This window comes from Mustela putorius, unplaced genomic scaffold, assembly GCF_011764305.1.
Source record: "Mustela putorius furo isolate JIRA1106 unplaced genomic scaffold, ASM1176430v1.1 tig00537248_pilon_pilon_pilon, whole genome shotgun sequence".
In the NCBI taxonomy this organism is placed as follows: Eukaryota; Metazoa; Chordata; class Mammalia; order Carnivora; family Mustelidae; genus Mustela; species Mustela putorius.
Window position 1 is genome coordinate 13,950,888 of NW_025422387.1, and position 17,407 is coordinate 13,968,294.

The 17,407-nt window shown below is 45.9% G+C and overlaps 1 protein-coding gene across 2 annotated transcripts in view; it reads left to right on the forward strand.

Annotated features, from left to right (window-relative positions):
- The window catches only part of DYNLL1 (dynein light chain LC8-type 1), a 32,799-nt gene extending 15,764 nt beyond the window's left edge, over nt 1–17,035 (forward strand). Inside the window, exons 1-3 of one of the 2 annotated variants that reach the window (XM_004753365.3) lie at nt 14,562–14,719; nt 14,920–15,057; nt 16,612–17,035. In XM_004753365.3, the coding sequence (XP_004753422.1) occupies nt 14,926–15,057; nt 16,612–16,749 (270 nt within the window). In that variant the 5' untranslated portion in view covers nt 14,562–14,719; nt 14,920–14,925 and the 3' untranslated portion in view covers nt 16,750–17,035. Of the gene's footprint in view, nt 1–14,561; nt 14,720–14,919; nt 15,058–16,611 lie in introns of those variants that run through there. The other variant, XM_004753366.3, reaches the window with a different exon arrangement.
- Nucleotides 17,036–17,407: the final 372 nt, after the last annotated feature.

The window sequence follows — 17,407 nt, forward strand, 5'->3', positions numbered from 1 at the left end:
TCAGGAAGATTATCAAAAGAATGAAGCAGATGTATATGTCGTGACATGGAAAACTCAGAATCATCCTGTTTTGGTAAAAAGAAAGAAGAAAGACTATTCTACGCATTTTTAAAAAATCTAATTTTAACAGTTGTTATCTTTGAGTTGTGAGATTACCGGGAACGTTCTTTTCCAGATTCTAAATTGCTGCAGTGTTTGACTTTTATACAATGAGTACCTATTACTTCTGAAAGTAGAATAAAACAAAGATTATTTTTAACTTTGAAGGATGTTCATCAGAACAAAGTGTTGTTACAATACTGAAAAACTGGAAACAACCCAAGTGTCCAATAATAAGGGATTGTTTCAAAAAGTGATGGATGGAAATAGTTATGGATGGACTATTAAGAAGCTATTGAAAGATTATGCTGGGGTACCTGGGTGTCTCAGTTGGTGAAGCATCTGCCTTCAGCTCAGGTCGTGATCCCCAGGTCCTGGAATCGAGCCCAGAGTTGGGCTCCCTGCTCAGCAGGGAGTCTGCTTCTCCCTCTGCCTCTGCCTCTCTCCCCGCCTATGCTCTCTCTCTCTCTTGATCTCTCTCTCAGATAAATAAATAGAATCTTTTTTTTTTTTTTAAGAAAAATAATGTTGTAGGGCGCCTGGGTGGCTCAGTGGTTTAAGCCGCTGCCTTCGGCTCAGGTCATGATCTCAGGGTCCTGGGATCGAGTCCCGCATCGGGCTCTCTGCTCAGCAGGGAGCCTGCTTCCCTCTCTCTCTGCCTGCCTCTCCATCTACTTGTGATTTCTCTCTGTCAAATAAATAAATAAAATCTTTAAAAAAAAAGAAAAAAGAAAAAGAAAAATAATGTTGTAGAAGGCTTTTAAGGATGTGGAAAAGCACATAACGAAAATGATATTTACAGGGGCACCTGGATGGCTCAGGCAGGTAAGTGTCTGTCTGCCTTTGGCTCAGGTCAAGATCCTGGGGTCCTGGGATCAAGCCCATATTGGGCTCCCTGCTCAGCAGGGAGTCTGCTTCTCACTCTCCTGCCACACCCTCTACCCTGCTCATGCTGTCCTTCTCTCTCTTAAATAAATAAATAAAATCTTTTTAAAAAAAAATGATATTTACAGTGTGGTAGGTATCCTACCTACCTACAATACATATGTATACATATATTGAAAAAATGATTTTTAAAAAAGATTTATTTATTTATTTGACAGACAGAGGTTACAAGTAGGCAGAGAGGCAGGCAGAGAGAGAGAGGAGGAAGCAGGCTCCCTGCTGAGCAGAGAGCCGGATGCAGGGCTGGATCCTAGGACCCTGGAATCATGACCTGAGCGGAAGGCAGAGGCTTTAACCCACTGAGCCACCCAGGTGCCCCTGAAAAAGTGATTTTTTTTTTTAAGATTTTATTTATTTATTTGACAGAGAGAGATCACAAGTAGGCATAGAGGCAGGCAGAGAGAGAGAGAGAGAGAGGAGGAAGCAGGCTCCCTGCTGAGCAGAGAGCCGGATGCGGGACTCGATCCCAGGACCCTGAGATCATGACCTGAGCCGAAGGCAGCGGCTTAACCCACTGAGCCACCCAGGCGCCCTGAAAAAGTGATTTTTAGGGCAAAATATTAAGAGTGTTCCTCTTTATACAGTTAATCATTACAATTTAATTATTTGTGTCCTGCATCTTTTACTTTGCACATTTATTATTTTTATAATCTTTAATAAAAAATGGATGTCAGGAAAGAAAACTGGTTCTCTAAATATTTCACACCTGTGATGGCTGTGACATCGAGACAGAACAGTTGCAATTGGCTGCACTAATTAATTATTTTACTTTATAGCCCAATGGTAAAGGGCCCATAAATCCAGGAATCTAATTTATGTGAGCTCAGATAGAAAATAATCATAGAGAAGAGAGTCACAGAGGCTCTGGCCAGAACAACCTGGCACTTGTGCTTAATGAAATACAGATCTCCAGCTTTCAATGGGTTTATTCCAATAAACCCATCATAAGTTGAAAATATCCTGTCGGAAATGCATTTAGTATACCTAACTTACTGAAAAGCATAGCTTAGCCTGGCCTACCTTAAAAGTACTCAGAACAGTTACATTAGCTTATAGATGATCAAAATCATCCAACACAAACCATATTTTATAATAAAATGTTGACTAGCTCATGTAATTTATTGAACACTGTACTGAAAGTGAGAAGCAGAATGGCTGTAAGTGTATCTGTCTTCTACCCTTGCGACTGCATGGCTGGCGGGAAGCTGTGGGCGAGAGCGTAGAGTACCGCACATCGCCAGCCTAGGAAAAGATCCAAAATAAAAATTCAAAGTATGGTTTGTGTATCACTTTTGCACCGTTGTAAAGTCAAAAAATCTTAAGTCTAACCATCCTAAGCCAGGGACTTTCTGTAGTATCTCTAGAGTGGCTCCTAGAAGAAGAAGAAGACTTTTATATGCGGCCTTAAACTCTGGCTTTGAGATCCCCAGATGCCAAGTTTGGGGGCACCAGGGGTTCTACTCCTCTGAGAGAGGACATCCCTCCTGCCCTGGAGAGAACTGGGGCTCTGCAAACAGATGCCTAAAATGGGTCAAGCAAGAGACTGAGGCAAAGGGGCAACAGTCAAATACTTCTTCTGTGATGACTTGGCTACCACATTGGCTCCCTCCCCTGATCTACCCTTCTTAGTGACCCTATGATCACATGAAATGCAACCTATAGCCTTTTGGGGCCAGTGATGTGGTCTTAGCTAGGCTCACAAGGCCCTGAAGGTCTGGCTGTTGCCCAATCCTGCACCCCCAGCTTCATCTCTCCAGTTCCCCCAGATCACTTCTATGTAGCCAAGTTGGCCTTCCTCAGTTGTCAGCCTCCTTCGAGCCTTCAGATCTTTGACCTGTGCTATTCCTTTCACCCGAGAAATTTCTGCATGTCCCCTTCTGCAAGTACAGCTTCCTTTAGATTGCTACTCAAATGTGACTTCGCAGGAGAGCCTTCCTGCCTCCCAGACTAGGGCACAGGCCTCATTAACAGCTCTCCTATTACCCTACATTCTCTGTCATTGCATTTGTCACAACTGTAATCACATCAACGTATGCATCTTTTCAATGCCCACCTCTTCCACATACAAAATGTAAATACCATTAGTATGAAGCCTTATCTGACTTATTTCCTTTCATGACCCCAGTGCCTAAACAGGGGCCTTGTACAAGTAGGTGCTCAGTAAGTATCTGTTGGAAAAAAATAAGTGACTAAGAGGCACGGCAGGAACTCCCGATGTTTATCCTCTAAGTAGCCAAAGCATTTAGACAGGAAAAATTAAATAAGTAATGGAGCGTCTCTTGGGCAGGTGCCTAAGGATATATATCTCTGTACCTAGCAGCTACCTTGGGGCCTGGCCCATGTTAAAAGCTCGGAGAATGTTGTTAGCTGAATGAGCATTACCTCTTCCATCTTCACGCACTCCTCCCTCTATGATGACCTCATTCAGTCTCATAGCTTTAAATGTCACTTATAAACTGATGACTCCCCAAATTATAGCACTGGTCTGGACCTCTTCCCAGAACTCATATATCCAACTACTTATTTGACACCTCCACTTGAAATAAGCATCTTTCTTTTTCTTTCTTTTTTTTTTTTTTAGATTTTTATTTATTTATTTGACAGACAGAGATCACAAGTAGGCAGAGAGGCAGGCAGAGAGAGAGAAGAGGAAGCAGGCTCCCCGCCGAGCAGAGAGCCCGATGCAGGGCTCGATCCCAGGACTCTGGGACCATGACCAGAGAGGCTTTAACCCACTGCCACCCAGGCGCCCTGGAATAAGCATCTTAAACTTAACGTGGCCAAAGCAACTTTTTGTTTCTGTTTTGGTCAGCCTTCCCCAACCCAATCTATTCTTCTCATTGTACAGGACGCAAGTTTCGGAGTCATGTTTGACTCTATACCCTCACACCTTGCATTCAATTAATCAAATCTGCCAGCTCTGCCCTCAGAATATATCTAAAATCCAGCCAGCTCTATTCCTAACTCTGCCTGGCCTCTCTGCCTCCACAGACTTCTCCACACTCCATCCTCCACCCGGTCATCAAATCTTGGCTCAAATGGCGCCTTCTTGAAGAGTCCTTCCCAGAAACCTCTATTAAAATCAAGACTCCTCATCCTATCACCTTTGGTTCTCTTGTTCTACTTTATTTTTACTCATTTCACTTATCAGGGCATGACATTTTTTTTAAAAGATTTTATTTATTTGACAGACAGAGATCACAAGGAGGCAGAGAGACAAGCAGAGAGAAAGGGGGATGCAGACTCCCTGCTGAGCAGAGAGCCCAATGTGGGGCTCGATCCCAGGACCCTGAGATCATGACCTGAGCTGAAGGCAGAGGCTTTAACCCACTGAGCCACCCAGGAGCCCCAGGGCATGACATATTTTTGCTTATTTGTCTTTATTCTCCTATTAGAATGTAGGTTCCGTGAAGATGGGACGTTGCCCATTTTGTTCTTTTGTACATTCCTTTAAAAGATTTTTTTTATTAGGGAGAGAGAGAAACCGTATGCATGTGTGTGAGTGAGGGGAGCAGCGGAGAGAGAGGGAGAATCCCAGCAGGCCCCACGCCCAGTGTGGAAGAGGATGCGGGGGCTCCATCTCATGACCCTGATATCATGACCTGAGCGAAATCAAGGGATGCTTAACCAACTGAGCCATCCAGGCAACCCTCTTAGACATTCCTAGTAGGGTTTTGGTCACCAATTACTCTATATGGGGCAGGGGGTTTCCCTCACACCAACAAGCATTGTCTGGACACCACCTGGGTTTCCTACAATTCACCTCAATTCTGACACTCTCTGCCTGGAGATAGTATTAGAATCCCACAGGTTAAGGGCCCAGTCCTGCAAGACTGCTCCACCCATTCCACTGCAGAAACTAGTCACAAGCCCAGGTTGTTGCCTGTACGACTGCTGCTGCTGCTGCTGCTGCTGCTGCTGTGTGTGTGTGTGTGTGTGTGTGTGTGTTACATATACTTCTGACCAACTGGCTATAAATCAGAGGTTTCCATGACCCTCTCCTTGGGTTTGATTAATTTGATAGAACTCACAGAACTCAGAGAAACACTTTATTTACTGGATCACCAGTTTATTATGAAGGGATAGAACTCAGGAAGATACGTGTAAGACAAAGTATGGAAAGAGAGCTCAGAGCTCCCGGCATGCCACTCTCCCTGCATCTCCACATGTTCACCAACCCAGAAGCTTTCCAAACCTTGTCCTTTTGGGTCTTTATGGAGGCCTCAAAACATAGGGATGACTGACTAAGTCATTGGCATTAGTTGTTAGTTATTGAACTCAACCTCCAGCCCCTCACCCCCCAACTTGGAGGTCAAGGGTGGGGCTGAATGTTCCAACCTTCTAATGGTTGGTTCCACTAGCAATCAGCTCCTTCCCTGGGTACTTTCCAAAAGTCACTTCATTAACATAAACCTTATTAACATTAACATAAACATAGTAGAGAAAGACTTGTTATGATAACAAGACCTCCAATTCACCCATTTCACCTGATTCAGGAACTGAAACTAGAGACCAAATATTATGACAAAAGATGCACCATAGAGACACAAACTATTTACAAATAAAATGATAATAGCTGAGATGTGTTTAAAAAGATGGGGGGGAAGGGCCGGAAGGCACCTTGGTGGCTCAGTTGGTTAAGCGGTTGCCTTTGGTTCAGGTCATGATCCCAGGGTCCTAGATCCAAGTCCTGCCTGGGGCTTCAGTGGGGAGCCTGCTTCTTCCTACTCCTCTGCCTGCTGCTCCCCCTGCTTGTGTGTGCGCGCGCTCTGTCAAATAAATAAATAAAATACTAAAATATAAGAAAAAAACATGCTGCCATTTCTCTTAACTGCTCAGAAAACTCCAAGGTTTTGGGAACTCTGAGCCAGGAACCTGAATGAAGATCAAATATATATTTCTCATTAAAGTCACAATATCACAATCCTCCGCACCCAGCACACTGACTGACACCTAGTTCTCTCTCAAAAATCTCCCAAAAGTCCCTAAAATCTTAAAAAAAAAAAAAAAATCAGGACACCTGGGTGGCTTAGTGGGTTAGGCCTCTGCCTTCAGCTCAGGTCACGATCTCAGGGTCCTGGGATAGAGCCCTGCATCGGGCTCTCTGCTTAGCAGGGAACCTGCTTCCTCCTCTCTCTCTCTCTCTCTCTCTGCCTGCCTCTCTGCCTACTTGTGATCTCTGTCAAATAAATAAAATCTTTCTTTTTTAAATCTCTCAGCAGTCATGAGTAAATTTCTGAATGAACTCTTGAGTTCTGGAGAGTCAAGTTTTCTCCCCGTCAGTGAAAAAGAATGCAGATGCCAGAAATCAGATACCCATGACTCGTCCCTTTGGGCCCTAGAATAATCAAGATTTAACTGGGGGCCATTTGTGCATATAATTAAAGAGTGACACTGAGATCACTAGTGAGTCAAACGGGGGCTGTTAGCTCCCAGAGCAAGTGCAAGTCCAGATTCTTAGCACACACTGGGGGGAACCTGTTCTATAATTGCAGGACGTCCCATCCCTTCATCTGTAGTACGCCTGCCTGCCTTGTGGTCGTTCACTGGGGCTGTGAGTTTGGGACTCATGACATTTGGACTCAAGTCTTGATTGTTTACAGCAGTCATTCTCAACTGGGGCCATTTCACCCTCCAGGGGACATTTGGTGCTGTCTGCAGACATTGTTGGTTGATACGTGGGCATGAAATGCGATTGGCGTCTAGTAGGTAGAGGGTGTGGATGCTGAGAACATCCTCCAAAGCACAGGATGGTTTCCCTCCTAGCAAAAAACTTTCTGGTCCAAAATGTTAGTGCCAAGGTGGAAAAATCCTGGTTTAGGGTAATATTAATAATAATTGGAAGCTGGCATCGTTGACTTTTGCCACGTGCCAAGTCTTGCACTATATACTTTACACGCACCATCTCAATCTCCAAATTGTCCCTGAGAAACAAGGACTACGGCAGTCCCCATTTTACAAATAAGAAAACTGAGGCTCAGAGAGGTGGACCCCACATCTTAGGTGGGGAAGAGTCAGGATGCATACCTGAGCCTCCATGGCCTCAGAGTCTGTGCTTTTAGCCTCTGCTCTGGGTGGCTCTGACCACTCATTGGAAGCTGTTGGGGGGCTGATTAGGCCTCTCTGGATGTGTCTGAATTCATCTGCTGCCCCCTATGGACAGGAGGCTGAGCAGTGAGGCTTCAGAGGGGTCTGTCCACTCGGGCAAGACTTGGCTATTGGCCAGAGAGGAGATTTTTCTTCCCTGAGTTGTCCCAGCCTATCTGTCCTCACTCTCCCTGCACTGCAGCACAGTGCTTGGCTCTAAACCTCAGTCGCCCTGCCAGCCCCAGGCAAGTGCCAGCCCTTCTCCATGAGGAAGCTTCTGGATTCAGACATAGGCATTATGCACTCTCCCATGGAGCCCATCCTTTCTGGGCAAGAGTCCTTGAATCAATTCTGGGAGCTGCAGGGTCACATCATCTCACATGTCCTTTCAGGTAAGGGAGGGCTAGGGCTGCTAGGTTGATGACAAAACTGGTCCAAGAAAGGGCTTGAGGTCCCAGAAAACCTTGAAAAGTGATTGCTGGACATGGCTGGGAACAGTATAATCCTGGACCAGTGGCGAGTGGAGATGGAGAAGGTGGTCTTCTCTAGCCTGTTTGTTGGAGGGTAGAGCTGTGAGCCCTCGAGCCTGCATATGGACATTCCCAAAGGGCTTTCTGAAGGCCCTGGGAAAGTGTGGTGGCTAAAATACAAGGTAGTTTCTCTAGGGAAGATCAAGAGAGTCAAGAGCCAGTCTAGGGTCAAGTGTGAGAGGAAGCAATGTTGAATTAGTTTGAAATATCCATCCTTCCATCCTTCCTTCCTTCTTTCCACCCACCCATCCATCCATCCATCCAACCTATATGTAGCAGGCTTCTGCCAGGAGCCAGGGATACCTACAGTCTCCAGGAACATGCATCATCTCTCTCTGTCTGGGGAGGTGGACAGCTCAGAGGTTCCGCCTATTGCATGTGACTGCAGAGTCAGACCCAGCTCTGTCATTTCTGAGCAGTGTGACTTTAGGCAAGGGACTTCACTTCATTGAACCTTATTTTCCTTTTCTGTGAAATGAAGAGATCGGCAGTTCTTGATATCCACCCCTTAGAGTTGTGAGAAGTCAATGAGACAGTGTGTCCCAAATGCCTGGCATATAGTAAGTTCTCAATACATAACAGCAATAGTCACCATTTTGGGGGTCCTTGGTTAGGTCTTTAGATGCATTATTTAATGTAACCCTTCCCACTTATAATGAAGGTATTATTTCCATTTAAAATCAGGAACTGGGCGCCTGAGTGGTTCAGTGGGTTAAAGCCTCTGCCTTCGGCTCAGGTCATGATCCCAGGATCCTGGGATTGAGCCCCACATTAGGCTCTCTGCTCTGCAGGGAGCCCGCTTCCTCCTCTCTCTCTCTCTGCCTGCCTCTCTGCCTACTTGTGATCTCTATCAAATAAATAAAATCTTTTAAAAACATATATTATATATATATATTTGTCTTTTTTAAAAAATTCATTTTTAAAAATATTTTATTTATTTATTTGAGAGAGAGAGATAAAGAGAGAAAGCATGAGAGAAGAGAGGACAGTGGGAGAAGCAGACTCCCTGCCGAGCAGGGAGAACGATGTGGGACTCCATCCTGGGACTCCAGGATCATGACCTGAGCTGAAGGCAGTCTCTTAACCAACTGAGCTACCCAGGCACCCTATTTTTTTATTTTTTAGGATTTTTATTTATTTATTTGATAGAGAGAGAGGGAACACAAACAGGGGGAGTGGGAGAAGGAGAAGCAGGCTTCCTGGTGAACAGAGAGCCCGATGCAGGGCTCTATCCCAGGACTCTGGGATCATGACGTGAGCCACTCAGGGGCCCCTACATTTGCCTTTTAAAAATACACTTATTTTCGGGGCCCCTGGGTGGCTCAGTCAGTTAAGCATCTGCCTTTAGCTCAGGTCATGATCCCAGGATTCTGGGATGGAGCCCTGCATCCACTGGGCTCCTTTCTCTGCAGGGAGCCTGCTTCTCCCTCTCCCTCTGCCTGCACTCCCCCTGCTTGTGCACTCTCTCTCTCTCTGTGTCAAATAAATAAGTAAATAAATAAATAAATAGCATTTTTAAAATTTTAAAAATAAAACAAAAAATAAAGGGACTTTAATTAAAGAAAAATATTGAATAAATAGTAGTAGGAGGTAGGATGCAGGTATGGCAAAAATTATGAAGATGATTTGGGAAACTTCTCTGGAGTTTCTACTTGGTGGAGTCATAGTGGGTTTACTTTAGTGCCATCTGAACTCCCAGAAGACCTTGGAAATGAGCTATTCTTGGGCTTTGTAAATCTGATCAGATGGTTCTCATCAACAAAGAATGAGGTTGAGTCTCTACTTTCTCCCTTTCCCAGAGAATCCCGTAGTACCTATGATGAGTTGTCCCCCCTCTGCTGCCAGTCAGAACTACACCAGGTATTGTCTGTGTGCCGCTCTAAGTCTAGGCATTTTGGTGCTATATCCATTCATTTATTCTGCATTCATTCCACAAACATTATGTGCCAATTAGTGAGCATAGAACACACTCCATTCACTCCTAGAAAGTATAAAATCCGAGCACCCAAGGATGAGCCAGTCTGTCTGATGTGACAGAGTACCAGATGTGGAGTCAGACCAGGTTTTATAACTAACTCTGTGTAACCACATGCAGGTCCTTTTCCTTCTGTAGCGTCTTTTTTCTGACACTACTTCCATCACTGTTTGTTTGTTTGTTTGTTTGTTTGTTTTTCCTCTATCTCCCCCCAACACCAAGCACTTATTTTTCCATACAGATTTTTCAATTCTCCAACATCAACTGGGTATCCAACAATTCAATTCAATTCTGACACTGACTCTCAGGGTTAGCACAAGCTCCACTGGCTAAGGCTCAGTCCCATAAGACTGTCTCCACTTCGGGGATGCCATGGCACAGTTAGTTGAGCGGCTGACTCTTGGTTTTGGCTCATGTCATGAACTCAGGGTCCTGAGTTCAAACCCCACATCTGGCTCCGTACCCAGTGGGGAGTCTGCTTGGAACACTCTTGCCCTCTGCTCCTCCCCCCAGCCTCTGTCAAAATAAGTAAATAAATAAATCCTTTTAAAAAAAGAAGACTGCCCCCACTTTGTCCCTGCAAATGGGGTTCCCAGGCTGCCTTCACTTTGCCCAGCAGACTAAAAATTTGGGGGGTTCCCATGAGGACCTCCTCAGCTTTGATAATTCTGTAGAACAACTCACAGAACTCAAGAACATACTCTACTTACTATTACAGATTTATTATAAAGGACAACTGAGGAACAGCCAAATGGGAGAGATGCATATTGGGAGAGGTTGCAGAGTTTACATGCCCTCTCCAGGGGTGCCATGGTTCATGGTTCATGGCTGGGGAGTTTTTATGGAGATCTCATTACACAGGCACTGTCACTGGAGGTTGGATTTCTTCTCCAACCCCTCTCTGCTCACTAAAGGTGAGGAGATAGAGAGGGTCAGGGTCGGGGATGTGGCTGAGGAAGAGGGTTGGAAAGTTTTAAACCTCTAATCACAAGGTCGGTTTCTTTGGGGACTAGCTTTCTAGATATCTCAAGCTATCCAGCCCCATTCCCACAAAAAGTCACCTCACTGGCATAAACTCAGGTACCAGTAGTTAATGGAGGCTCATTATGAATAACAAAAGCAGATTCCAGAAAACACTCCAAGGATATTTAGAGCTCTGTGTCAAGAATTCTAGACAATGACCAAATATATATATATATATTATTATATTAAACCTTCTCTGAATCTGTCTTCTGGTTGCAAAAAGAGAGTATTCAGCTGAATGAGAGGACCATATGCTGTATCTAGACTGCACCATATTTTTTTTTGATTGCACTGTATTTCAAAAAATCAATTTATGACCAGCATTTAACAATTATATTTCTCTCAAAAATAACCCAGATCTCCCATCCTCTTGAAAAATTAGATTCAGGGGCCCCTGGGTGGTTCGGTTGGTTAAGTGCCTGCCTTTGGCTCTGTCACAATCCAGGATCCTGAGATCTAGCCCTGTGTTGGGCTCCCTGCTGAGTCTGATTCTCCCTCTCCCTCTGGCCCCACCTACTGCTGGTGCTCTCCCGTTCTCTCTCTCTTTCTCTCTCTCAAATCAATTAAAAAGAAAGAGAGATGGGGCGCCTGGGTGGCTCAGTGGGTTAAGCCTCTGCCTTCAGCTCAGGTCGTGATCTCAGGTTGCTGGGATCAAGCCCCCACATCAGGCTCTCTCTACTCAGCAGGGAGCCTGCTTCCCCCTCTCTCTCTGCCTGCCTCTCTGCCTACTTGTGATCTTCCTCTGTCAAATAAATAAATAAAATCTTAAGATTTTATTTGACAGAGAGAGATCACAGTAGGAGAGAGGAAGGGAAGAGATCACAGAAAGAGAGGAAGGGAAGCAGGCCCCCTGCTGAGCAGAGAGCCCGATGTGGGACTCGATCCCAGGACCCTGAGATCATGACCTGAGCCGAAGGCAGCGGCTTAACCCACTGAGCCACCCAGGCGCCCCAGTAAATAAAATCTTAAGAAAAAGAAAAGAAAAGAGAGAGAAAGAGAATAGATTTTTAGGATTATCCAGACCTGGAACTTATTCATTTATTAACAATGTAAACTTGAGGGGCACCTGGGTGGCTCAGTCGGTTAAGGGTCTGTCCTCGGCTCAGGTCATGATCCCAGGGTCCTGGGATCAAGCCCTGCATCAGGCTCCCTGCTCAGCAGGGATCTTGCTTCTGTCTCTCCCTCTGCCAATCCCTCTGCTGCTCCCTCTGCCACCCCCTCTGTTACCCCCCTCCACTGCTGCCACTTGTGCTCTCTCACTCTCTCTCTTAAATAAATAAAAAATAAATAAAATCTTAAAGAAAAAACAATGTGACCTTGAGAAAGTCAACGTCCTAACCCAAGAAATAATGGCGATTACTATTACTATGTCAAATGGCGATAGAAGACCTGGTAATTTTTTTTTTTTTTTAAAGATTTATTTATTTATTTGACACAGAGAGATTACAAGTAGGCAGAGAGGCAGGCAGAGAGAGAGGAGGAAGCAGACTTCCCTGCTGAGCAGAGAGCCCGATGCGGGACTCAATCCCAGGACCCTGAGATCATGACCTGAGCCGAAGGCAGCGGCTTAACCCACTGAGCCACCCAGGCGCCCCAAGACCTGGTAATTTTAATTCAATGCATATTTAATGCAATACATAGAGTCAATGCAGACACTGAATTAGATGCTGAAGGTGCAAGACAAGGACAGAGAGACAATAACCAAGCAAATAAATACAATTCTTCTGAAGGACTAAATGAAGCAGGTACAATGGAGGAAATATAAGTGTTGTAGAAAGTCACTAATGGGTGATGGTTAGTGGCAAGTAGAGATAGGAGCTCAGGGAAGGTGGCGTTTGAGCTGAAATCTAAATGAGCAGACAGCTAGGCCAAAAGGGAAACCAGAGGAAAGGGATCCTAGGCCCAGCTGTTGTGAGGAATAACTGAGTGAAAGCACTTGGTGCTAAACAACCACTCAGTAAACAGCTGCTGTTCTTATTATGGCACATGATTTACTCTCAGGTCCTTCTATTCAAATGAGGAGAAGCTGGACAAGCCATAGACCAGAAGGATAAATACATATGAAAAAAAAACATGAAAAATAAATATAGGGGCATCTGAGTGGCACAGTCAGTTGTGTGCCCGACTCTTGGTTTTGGCTCAGGTCATGTCTCAGGGTTGCGAGACTGAGATTCCCTCTCCCTCTTCCTCTCCCTTCCCACCCCCACCCCTCCTGCTCCTGAGCCTCTCTTTCTCTCTCATTCTTTTTTTCAAAAAGTAAATGTAAACATATTCATAAAAAGGCCCCCAAGAAAAATTCAGGCTCTGACCTCATAAGAATCTTCATAAGAAGATTCCACAGCTCTGAATCATAACCCAAGTCAGGTAGAAGCACTAACCCAGCCTCACCCCTGTTGCCAACCCAACTTCTTCCTCCATACAGAACTATTTTAACTCCTGTAACCCATAATCCCTCCAGGGGAAACCTGGAACTGGGAAAAGCCTCTTAATTTTATTTAACTGATATGCATATGTTGTACCTAAACCTCTTCTCATTATTCCCATCTGTTTCTCTTTGGAATTGTGTGCCTGTCTTGTCCAGTTGCTATAAGGGGTTCTGGGATAACAAGTGTAATGGTCAAGAAGGAAAAGGCAGAAATGTAAATGGAAAGCTTCTGTTTGCATGATGAATCTGAACTTGTTTATGGAAGTACAAAAACACATCATAGGCATGTAAGGATTGGTCAAAATCTTGCTGTGACTCTTGGGACAGTTCCATAAGCTGATAGTTTTTGATAAGATGCATTGAGCCCTTACTACAATCCTACACCTTGTGCTGAAGAACGTCAAGAGCATCAGTGCTTTTAGTATTTTCAATATGCCAAGAAGTGGTTTTCTTTTATATTTAGTTCTCCTTCGTGGATAAGAAAACTGAGATTCAAACAGCTAGTAAATGACAGTGCTGGGATTTAAATCCTGATCTGACCCTGCTCCCCAAACTCCGAAGACCTAGCTTTTTTTTAACCATTTAGTGGTTAGTCCCCCAAAGCCAGAGGAAAATACCTCTGAGGGACACCCTAGAAGGGTACTTCCGCCCGAGAGTTAAATCCCTAACCCAGAAACTCCCACACAGGAAAGACTGCCTCATTGAGCAAGAAGCCCCACCCTGGACACACACACCTTGGGATCAGCACTCCCAAATCCACCCAGATGTAATCCTCGCCCCTTAGAGAAGTCTTCGCTGCCCAGCCAGGATAAGGAAACCTCTCCCATTCCTGAAGACCTTTCCCCCACCCCCCAAATTTCAGAGAGGACCAGGTTCATAATTTGCGGGGCCCAATGCAAAATGAAAATGTGGGTTCCCGTGCTTTAAAAAAAAAAAAAAAGAAAGAAAGAAAAAAAAGAATTTCAAGAATGGGAGATTAGAGCATTAAACCCAGCCATGGGACCCGTCTTCTGAGACTGCCCTGCTTACTCGCCCATAAAGCCAGCGCTGCTTCAGAGATGCCGTTTAAGTTAAAGGACTGGCTACCTCAGCCAGAATCCTTAAAATCTTTGGACATGGGGTGGATATGGCAGGTACGTAGCACACACAACTTTCCGAGATATTCGAGAACACACCCTGGGGCAGACAACCTTCGGAAATCTGAAGCCACTTCTCTTGGCTTGGGCACAAAGTCCCCTCGCACCCCTCTAGTCTTCTGGGTGGTCCTCGCAACCCTGCCCCAGCTCCACCTTCGGGGTGTGTGGGCCTCACCGCGTGCGGCCCATTGCCGGGGCAACCGACGCCGCGACAGATGCATTGTGGTCTGCAACAAAATGCTGGAGAAAGATCCTGAGGGAACCATTGACTGCATGGACCAATGGGAGAGTCCCGGGGGCTGCGTCAAGCCAATGGGGACGATCCTTGGGGGCGGGGCCGGCGGGAGCAGGGCGGGGCCTAGGCACTAGGCGGCGGCGGCTGGTGTGGGGCTCCTTAGATGCGCCACGGCTTCGGTAGCGACCGTAGCTCCTGCCGGGTGTGAGTGTCGCCAGCCCCTCCCCCAGGAGACCGTTGCAGTTGGTCGCCCCCTGCTTCTCGGTGAGAGACTGCGGGGACTCCGGGGGGCTTCGCTGCCTAGTTACATCTCCCGCCGGACTTCTCCCGCTGTTCGGTCCGCGCGGCCCGCGCTTTCTGAGAAGTGGGGTGGGGGGCGGGAGGAGCGGGCTGGGGGAGTTGGCACCTCGCAGGCGCAGCCTACAACCCAACTCCTCACCCCTTGCCCGGGCCTCGCCCTCCAGGTAACCATGTGTGACCGAAAGGCCGTGATCAAAAACGCCGACATGTCGGAGGAGATGCAACAGGACTCGGTGGAGTGTGCAACTCAGGCGTTGGAGAAATATAACATAGAGAAGGACATTGCGGCCCATATTAAAAAGGTGAGGACGGGGCCTACGGGCGGGGGGCTCGGGCCGCTTGCGCGCAGCTGGGGCGAGTCACAACTTAGTCCTTCTTCCCGATCCCGCACTCCCAGAACGCGTGGCAGACATCGTTGGAGGTACGCAGGGCACCTCGGGTGTAGAGGTTTCCAGAAAGGACGCAGATGAATTTTGCGCTCCTGATGAGAAGACCAGACCCTCCGCGCCCGAAGTTTTTTTATTACCCAGCTCCGCAGGGGGAAAGCGCCACCTAGCAACGGTTTCTAGGATCAGGGAGCAGCGGTTCCCCCTCTTCTGCTTGATTCCTGTGCGGAGGATCCATCTGGGTGTTCTGAGGGGGGAGGGGGAGCTGCGTGGGTGTTTCCAGCCCGGCCGGAGGGAGCTCTTGCCAGCCTTCAGTGGGGAGTTAGTCGGCAGTTGAAGGAAAGTGGGTGGTAGTGGTGGTTAGGGGGCTGGGGTGAGGGCTTGGTAAATGGCAGTCTGTAGAAAGCTGGCAGGACTGCCAATTTCTCCGAGCTGTGTTTTCTGCAAGGGAAGGAAGCTGGCAGCCTAATCCGTGGGAGGGTTCCCAGTTGAGAATGGGGAGATGAAAGACTTAAGATGGAACAGAAATACCTTTTTTGACAAACGCAGCAGTGGGTTCCTCTAGCTTGTAAGAATGTTATTCCAGTAGATGTAGATGTAAAAGATGTTCATGCTGCATAGGGTGAGAGGCGAATTTTGTGTAACTCCTCACCAAGACTTGTAAGAATTCTACAGAGAAAGATTGGCCTTGGCCCCTGCCCTACAGTCACCTACTGAGGATGTTCTAGTTCTCAGAGCCCCTTTGGCTGAGGAAAATAGGGAAAGCTGTTCCTGCATTTTGCTATCTTTGTATACCAGGTGATAGATTAGCACCATCACGGTAGATGTGGAAGAGAGCGGTATTGAAATTAAGGATAAAATCTGACTAAGTGACTGTCAGATTCTGCTTCTAGCGTTCTTTTCGTAGGACCAGTGGATTGCAGAGTATCTTGTGCCCTTCCACAGTGGTTGAGATGCGAATTGAGACTTTGCCCTTCGGACATCTTTTGTTTTCAGTGATACTGGAGTGCAGTTAGGGAATGGGGTATTTGGGGCTAAATATTTACCATTTTGGATGTTGTGGTGCATGACTTAACAGGAGAATAATTTCGTTTGTTTTGTTTACACGTAACATGATAAACTAGAACTGTTATAACCTGCTCTCTATTAAGGAGTCTATCCTAGGAGCTATGAAGGTGAAATTACCATGATAACAAAGTGCCCCTGTCTTTGAGGCTGCCCTTTCTGCCTTTTAGTTCCCCAGCCCCCATTCTCAGCTTAGCTCAGACTGCAAGTATGTATGCATTAATGCACTATGTAGGCGACTTGGAGCTGGGGAACATTCTTTCATGTTAAGAATTTGCAGATGCTAACGTTCCTCCTTTTTGCCCCTACAGGCTCTGCTTATCTAGGAGGCAAATTCTGACCTCTGGTTTAGCACTGAAATTCTAGTGTTCTTTTTCTTTCCCCCTCTCCCCCCACCCCCACCAGGAGTTTGACAAGAAGTACAACCCCACCTGGCACTGCATCGTGGGGAGGAACTTCGGTAGTTACGTGACACATGAAACCAAACACTTCATCTACTTCTACCTGGGCCAAGTGGCCATTCTTCTGTTCAAATCTGGTTAAACGCATGGACTGTGTCACACACCCAGTGATCCATCCAAAACCAAGGACTGCAGCCTAAATTCCAAATACCAGAGACTGAAATCTTCAGCCTTGCCTAGGGGAACACCTCGATCTTTGAACCTTTATTGTGTTGTTTTGTGCAGGGTATTCTCTGTACAAATTTGTTGTGGTTATAAAACAATTAGCAAAACAGCTTACATTTGTATTTATTTTCTATTCCATACCTCTGCCCCATGTTTTTTCTCCTCAAAATCCATTCCTTTCAAATAAATCTGTTGGAGAAGTGTGTGTTAGTTACGATTTGTTCAAATCTAGGGTTGAAAATGGCCTATTACTTGATAGGTTATTGGGGGTCAGGCCTTAAAGTGAGTTTCTGTGGGATGTAATAGACTAGCCTATTCATAGTGCTCTTGAGTCTTTGATCTGTCCCATCCTGCAGCTGTCGTGCATGGAAGACTACTGCTCAGAATTGCATGTTGAGAAATGCATGGCAGAGAAACTTTTCAGTTAAATCTCGGTACTAATCTGAAAAATAACTATCCTTAAGTGCTCATTTTGTTAAAAGATGCTGTTCTGGACTTGGGGCCTCAGGTGGTGTTGATGAATGTGTAGAACTTTATCAAAGTTCTCTTTGGTTGTAAAATAGGCCAATAACAAA